At 52.5% G+C, this 7,905-nt stretch overlaps 1 protein-coding gene across 10 annotated transcripts in view; it reads right to left on the reverse strand.

Annotated features, from left to right (window-relative positions):
• by (focal adhesion protein tensin) overlaps positions 1-7,905 on the reverse strand; it is a 138,987-nt gene that overhangs the window by 56,274 nt on the left and 74,808 nt on the right. For 7 of the 10 annotated variants that reach the window (XM_017911239.1, XM_017911248.1, XM_017911241.1 and 4 more), the window contains one exon: positions 956-1,138. The exons of 1 other annotated variant lie outside the window; for it this stretch is intronic. In XM_017911239.1, coding sequence (XP_017766728.1) covers positions 956-1,138 — 183 coding nt within the window. Of the gene's footprint in view, positions 1-955; positions 1,139-5,168; positions 5,664-7,905 lie in introns of all 10 variants that reach the window. 2 more of the 10 variants (XM_017911243.1, XM_017911244.1) reach the window with 1 other exon arrangement.

The raw sequence follows: 7,905 nt of genomic DNA on the forward strand, positions 1-7,905 counted from the left end.
TTTTGCGAAATATTTCCGCGAAATAGTTCCGCGAAATAATTCCGTGAAATAAATTGGAGATTAAAGGAGAAATAATTCCGATCCATCCAACGAATTTCTAATCGGCGATCGGACGAAATAAATTCTCGGAGTAGAAAGTAGGAAAGGAATTGCGCGGGAGTTTGCAAATCTTGGAAAATTCTATAGGTTTCGGTATATTACGCGGAAAAGTGGTTATTCGCGGCCGATTCGCGATACACCCGGCACAATGCAGGAAAGTGCTAACTCAAACCCTTGGTGCACGTATACGGGAGAATCCGGCCGCCGGTTGATACATCCCCGGAGAGTTTCGCAAGATATTCCCTTGTACCTATATCCAGGTCCCATCGCTACCCTCGAGATTTACGCCCGGAAGGGTTGCGTATATATATATATATATCGAGGCTTCGTCGTTCTTGTATAAGGCAGGTAAAACCTTATTGGTTTCGCGGAGGAGCAAAGGTTTCGAGTATCCTCGACTCGACCGCAAAGTTCTTCATCGAATCGTCTCCAACTTTCCAACGGTCTCCTCTCTTATATTTTCCCACGAGAAAAATGGAGGAGAAAAAATACAGAAATACGAAGAAATTCTTTAATTTCGTTCGATATCGACGACGCAATCTCGGCAATGGATAGAAATTGCGATGCAGCTTGTATCGCGTAATAATTTCGACGAAATCCGGAGAATTTGAACGCGGATCGGGAAAGAATCTCGGTGGCTGTTTAAAGAATTCCATCACGCGTGTGGTATTTCGCTGTGCCCCTTCGAAGCGAATCAAACTGACCATCGCTCATCTGGCTTCCCTCGTGCACCGCGTTACACCGGTATTTTCTGAATCATCGACCCTGGTCACGTTCATTCATGCCTCAAATTTGGCGGCCTTTGAAACGGTTTGACGGACAAGAGGAAATCGATAACAGGGTCAGAGCAACTTACCGCGACTTGTTGACTGTTGGTGGGACTAGGGCTCGGACTGGGCGTCGAATTCGGGGTTGAAATTTCGCCCGACGTTGGCGAGACTGAGCCTGCGGTGAGAGTGCCAACTGTTGGAAACGCTCGTACCGGATCCGCTTGCCATTGCTTATGGATTTGCTGCGAGGTATCCCGGAATCTAGCACCCTGAAGATCAAAGGATAAACGATGAAAACTCGATAGCTCGACACCCCATCGGGGCAAGTCGTTCCGCGTGAAGATTATTTCCCTGACCGCGAGAACGGATAAAACGCGTACAAACGGTGGACGAAACGATATCGAAAGTCGCATTAAAACGGACGAGTGGCAAACACGCGAATCCTCGGGGAATCAGACCGCAGGAACGACTTACGCACACCTTTGTACGTCGTAAATCGTACACGATGACACACTTCGATTAGTCGCGGATATTTGCCTCCGAACAATTGTATCGTAAACGATCGGCCGGCACGGTCCACTGAAAAACTGCTTTCGAAAGGCTTATTCATCCGCGCGGACGTAACTGAATAGAAGAGAGCTCTGCGAGCCTTCGAAACCAATTGCCACGACGATGGTTAAACGAAAGGAAACGGTACACCGAGGTGTTTGAAATTTTCAAAGAACTATCTAAAATGGCGGTGCGAGTGTCGTGGTTCCCTGGGAGTAACTCGGAGGAAACGTGCCGGGTACCTTGCACGGAGATTCGCAGACCTATAACCGAAACTACAAAGGCTCGCGTGCATCCGTGTAAGGCGACTAGAAGGAACGTCGCCTCTCGCAGTACGGTAATTACAGTTATGCAACAACCTGCCATAACAGCGATTAGCATAGGAGTATATAGGAGTATAATGGAGGACTCCGACGTAAGTGGAGCTCCGCTTGCCATGCGCTACGCGATCCGGCAAACGCTTCTTCTCTCTATCGTCTCGATCACCTCCCCCCCGTTAAACAGTCGAGATATTCTTCTCCATCGACGGAAGAAAGGGGCGATAACGCCGAGAGGAATCCGCTCGTGCCGCTTGGAAATTAATTCCACGACGAACGAGGATAATTCCCGGCCGGTGTGCCGCGTTTACTCTTAATATTACGAGCACAATGCGCGCAATTTCATCCATCGCGCGGCGGCTAATTGCGCGTGGAATTGCACCCGGTCGACGAAAGAAAGAATCGCGGTCGCTGTTTTTGTATTGCCTTAAATACACCGTACGATTCAATCGTCTCTAAATTCCCTGTCCTTTCTCCGTCTTCCTTTCTTCTCCCGCTTCGCCTTTTATTTCCCACCTTTTTCCGTTTCCCCTAGCTGCTCGTCGCTCGAACAAAGGCCCGCGGGTCGGACGGTGCGCGAAATTTCGGACGATACAAAAAGTGGCGACAGGGTGGCACGGGAAAAGCAAATATTCGCGCAGTTTTCTACGCGAGAATAAAAATATATTCCACGCTCCGTTCTCCCCGCGACCTGTACGCGAGTTTCCATGCACGCGCTTCATTAATTCAACAACGACGAGTCTCTCGTTTAAAAATCCAATCTTCGCGCATATTTTTACATCCAGAAACGTTCTCCGCCTTCGTCGCGCCAGACCTTTGTACCGAAGGCGATCGATCTTTCTTCGCGTTGCATTCGAAAATGAGCGCGCGATCCGCGCGTTCCGCCGACGGAAATAAATTCCGAATCCGCGATCCGGCGTGGAAACAACGCCGTAAATCTCTGACAAAATGAAATTTCAAGGACTCGGGACGCCAGTGCCGAAACTTCTCCGCGAAACTCGGATCGCGAACCGCATTCTTCCGTCGCGGAAGGACGCTTGTTCCGCGACGATACTCGAGTCGATCGTTCCCCGTTTAATCGTATCCCTCGCCAGAGATTGCCCTTTTCCGCGTACCCCGGGGGGTGATCCTCGAGGACGCCTCGTAACCGCGGCACGCGTTCATCTTCTCGGAGATATTACGGGGAAACGAGCGCGAACAAACGTACGAATTAGAGGGTAACGGGGGAGCAGCGATTGAACCCTGCGCGATCCCAGGAACGAACGAACGACCGAGCCGTGGAGTGATCGAGCACGATCGAGATCGACAGATACGTCCACGGTGCTGTCCGGTATCGATCCGGTCGATCGTGGGGGTCGCTTACCGGAATACGGTACACCGCGTTTACACCGGCCACGATTGCCTCTCGTGTAAATAAAGGCGTGGTTTTAATTAAGCGACAAGGAAGTAACACGGTGGGTATATAACACGTGCAATTACGTAACGACCGAGTAGGACGTAGCGAGGGGTCCATCTCGGACGAAACGCAATCACGTAACAGGGTGCATCTTATAGAGGCGCGTCGACGAACCGTGGCGAGAGACGGAGGAACGATAATTGAGACAGCGTATCGCGACGATTCGTATTGAGAATGATACCGGGACGACGAGATGCCACACGTTTATCTTAATCGCCTAGATTAATAGAATGCAACGAGGACGAGGCGAGCGTTCCGAGAAAACTCGTAAAACTGGCCTAAAAAGTTATCGCGATGTAACAGCGTTGCCGCGGTTTGCTGATAACGGCTGAGATCGCAGGATCGTCGAAAGAGAACCACGAGTCGGTTATTATGACATAAGCGACGCGATTATACCTGCGAAAGTATTCGCGACAGAGTAAATCTCGCGCGATCGAGCATCTGCGATTAATTCCGCGCGATCCGAACAGCGCCGGGATTCCTCTCTCAGGTATCGCAAAGTCTCTGCCTCCGAATGGCGGATTTCGGTACCTAATCGGGTGCAGATTAACCTCCCGGTTTCCACCTAGGGAAATTCGATAGCCATCGACAACGTTGTCGTAATCTCGGCCTGTTTCAAATTCGCGGCTACTTTATGCGACAGAGGGGCGCGATAAGGGAAACCTAGAACCCTCGAACCGTGCAACATAAAAATGCACTACGCATTGCGTGTCGAGCGCGTACGCTCTATCTCGTCCGTGTCGTAACGTTCGCTCGACTTTTACTCATTCGAACGTAGTACGGCTCGGAGTTGCTCGGTATGCAATTACGTCAAGCGTCGCAGCCTCGAGCTTCGAGCTTCGAGAGCGAGAGCGTAAAAAATTAATTGTCTCTAATCCACGGTGTCGTATGAACGTCGTTTAAGGGGAACAACAACAAAGATCGTACGCGGGACCGGAGAAAACGGGCAAAAGGGGCAATTTCCGAGAGGTTCTCGTTTCAGCTGCATAGGCGCCGATGCGGCCCAATCAATTTCCCGGTTGCTCGTAAGTCACTCTCTCGACCGTGTTTCTCCGCGTACGTACTCGCGTCCTTGTGGTCGTGTTGCGCGAACAGGAATTACGCGATAGATAACGGTTAATCTTGCAGCGTGATCTCAATGGCCAGACGATATCGACCGTAGATAAAGGAAAACACGAGACGAAGGAGAAAGAAACGCGGAACGATCCTCCTTTCCATCCGGGGCCACCGTTGACGCGAACGCGCCACCCCGATGCGGTCCCTTCCCGTCCGGTCCCCTAATTAATTCAGGGTGAAATCGGTATCGCGCGTGTATCGATTTATCATTGGCTTTCGTTTCGTTACGCATTGCGACCGATCGTTATTAATCGTCGCGGCCAGATTAGGAACGGTGCCGAAGGTATCGAGTCAATTAGCCCGAGTGTCGGTCCAAAAAGGCAGATACAAGATTCCGATAGGAAAATATCGCTTATCGAAACCCACAGACTTCCCAGCGACGCGTTTCAGCGGATAGAACGTAATTACGGGACGTTTAAATTGAAATTGATTAATGATCGCGGTCGCCGTACGCGTCTAATGCATCGTGGTCTGGCGCGCGTTCGCTGGAAAAATCCCCTTAAAGCGGTTCTAACCGTACGAATATAGAATATCGCTTATCTACGATATTCGGCCTTGTTCGGGCTAAAACATCGATTTGCATTCTTTCGATGACGCAGAAACCGCGTGGCTTAATGGCCGGCCGCAAAAACCGAGTGACCTCAAGTGTATGATATACCGCGGCGCTATTCAGGTTTACGGTTCGCGTTATTCCTTTTCGACTGCCTACGGACCTTTTTACCACGGACCAATTTTCTCTATCCGCGAACGCTCGCGTATAAAGCCGAAGCGCGCGAGCCACGAAGCGAGTTCTAAAAACGTCCCGGTTCTATTTCTACGCGAATAAATCTATCGCCCGTTACGAATCCCCTTCTTTGATACCTCGCTAAAGAGATCGTCCAGCTCTTTTCGTGACAGCTTTGCCTTCATCCCGCGAACATTCCTCGCATCGAACTTGCCCAGAAGTCGACCGAATTACACGGCCCGTTCTCGATTCCTCGAGCAACACACGGCACGGAATTTCTTTGCCAGTCCCCAACTCGTCGGCCAACGTACGCCGTGTCACCTCCTCCGCCGCCTCTTTTCGTTCCTCTTCTTCCTCCTCTTCGCGGATCCCCGTCGCGCTCTCAGAATCCGCTGGGTCTTTTTAGATACACAAATAGTCGATGACGCGACGCGAAAACTGCGACGGAAGGTCGCGAGCTAATGCCCGTATCGCACGACCGGCCGGCACTTTTCGTTCGAGCCGACATCGTCGTGCCGAATGGTCCCGTGCCACTGCTTCTCCCTTCTCCTCTTTCGATCCGCACAGGCTACTAGCTCGATGATAATTAACGAAACGGCGCATAGGCCGCGCGGGACTCGTAGCTATGAATTCTGCAAACGTATAATCGGCGGACGTGACCAATCGTAGTTCAAGATCGCCGACACGTCGAATTGCGTTCTATCCACGACCTGCACGCCGGGATATCGCGTAATCGTTGCATCGCGCGCGACTTTTCGCTCGGCCGCGATTCCACGCCCTAAATTCGCGTGACTTCGCGCAGATAGGCCAGCAGGTCCTTCCGAAAGCGATATCGATTCGCCGCGTGTCCTCTTTCGCCTCGAAACCGCCGCTTTTACCTCGCGATGAAAACGCTCTGACGAAGCACAAACTCGTCGAGTGTCGGTCTCTAGGCGAACTCTCTTCGATGATCCGCAGATTTTCAACCAACGCGACGCGAACGCTTGGAACAGGGTTTGGGGGGAGGGAGGAGGAGGAGGAGGAGGAGGAGGAGGAGGAGGAGAAGGAGAGAAAGGGAAGAGAGGGTAGAGGAGTAGAAGAGAAATGGATCGACGCGAGAACGAAACGATGATCGCGGGATTATGTGCGTTACTCGAACGCGACAACCCTATTGTGTCTTGGAAGAACGACGTGTTCGGGAATTCGGCAAGAGTTTAATTAAATTGGATCGATCCCCCCAAGGAGAATTCCAAGCGTTCGATCCGATCTGTTATTTGGAGACCCTGTCAGCAGCCTTCGAACGTAACTGGTCTCAACGCCCACGCGAAATTACCAGCCTCTCCTTCCTACCCTAGCCTCTCGCTCGCTCACACGCTCTCTCCTCGCCCTCCTGCCGCCGGTACTTCCGTCGGTGGCATCTCGTATTTCAGACCGGTACTGGATTTCGATCGGCCAGCCATTGATACCGGGAGGGCGTGTAAACCGTGTATGGTTTCTCAATGACACCGGAGAAATCGGTGTGATCGTAGTTCTCACGAGCTCGAGCTTGACCGATACTCGCGCCGAGATTCTTATCGATTCTACCCGCAGATACTTTTGCGCCACGCCGTTAATCCGACGCGTAAATTCCGCGATCCGGAGCTAGGACTATGAAACACGGAGCAGCGCCACGCGCGTCGGGACCAAGGAAATCCGCCGACGAGGAATCCGCGGAATCTCCGATTGCCCGGCGAATTCGTACATTCAGGGAAAACTTCCAGTGCTGGTCAGCCACTCCGGTAATATCCCGCCGTTCTCGTTCGCTGTCGACCCGTTTCGTCTCCTCGGAAACGCGATCTACCTTTGCTTTCTCTCCGTGTCGAAACGCGCTTCGTCCAATTTCTATCTATCACCCGAACACCTCCCCCGCCCCGACCAGACCCGAAGAAACTTTGATCCCTCGATACGGATTCGGATTACTTCCTTTAATTCCCTTCGAGCCGATACCGACCAGGTTTTCACCGTCTCTCCGCTACCGTCGTCGGTCACGGTCGTTAAACCGAGCGAACTATGCCACGAAATTTCTCGCGTCGAATTTCTCGATTAGGCTTCGCCCCGAAAAAACGATCCAAGCTGGTGATGGATTCCTGCCCGTCCTTGGAATAGGATTCCGAGCGAACGCGTATGATATCCAACGACTAGAATTCTCGGCGAGCACTCGATCGTGGTGTACACCGTCGGCGAGTACACGTTCTAAACGCGCGCTGGGGACCCACGTGAGAACGAAGCCGGACACATCTCTCGGCCGCATAGCTCGAGGGAGGATAAACGACCTCTCGCTCGGCGGAGATCGAGATTGCACCGGCGGCAAAAGCTCGCGAGATCTCGTGTACGGCTCTAATTTAACCGTTGGACGCCGTTTGTTCCCGGCGACAACGGCTTTGTCTCCCGCTGCAAGAAATTCAGGTTACCCGGGTCGACGGGGCTTTTCTTCCGCCCGCGGCAGAGACCGATCGGTGGCTTCGTTTCGCGACACGCTAGGCTTCAGAAGCGCGCGCGCAAGCGCGACCGAGCCACGCACACCGTTTCTCACGGAGTTATCGCGCCACCGCGGGCACCCACGTTCCACGATAAAACAATATCGCCGGGCTTTTTAACGAGCAGCCGCGACGAACTTTTATGCCGTGTCGCCGATCCGTTGCGAAATCGACCGCGAGCCGGCGGAACAATCGACGGTTTCGTAACGCGCGCGCCGCGCCGAGCATCTGCACGCGTCGCGCCGTGAACAAACATCCACTCGGTAGCGTACGCGGTAGTCACCGGGTTCAGCGTTCTCCGCCTTTTCCATCGCGAAACTCTATCTCGCGAGATAATACGGACGAGGTCTGCTCGCGATATCTCGGAGGCACGCGACGG

This window comes from Eufriesea mexicana, unplaced genomic scaffold, assembly GCF_001483705.2.
Source record: "Eufriesea mexicana isolate 0111107269 unplaced genomic scaffold, ASM148370v2 scaffold124, whole genome shotgun sequence".
In the NCBI taxonomy this organism is placed as follows: Eukaryota; Metazoa; Arthropoda; class Insecta; order Hymenoptera; family Apidae; genus Eufriesea; species Eufriesea mexicana.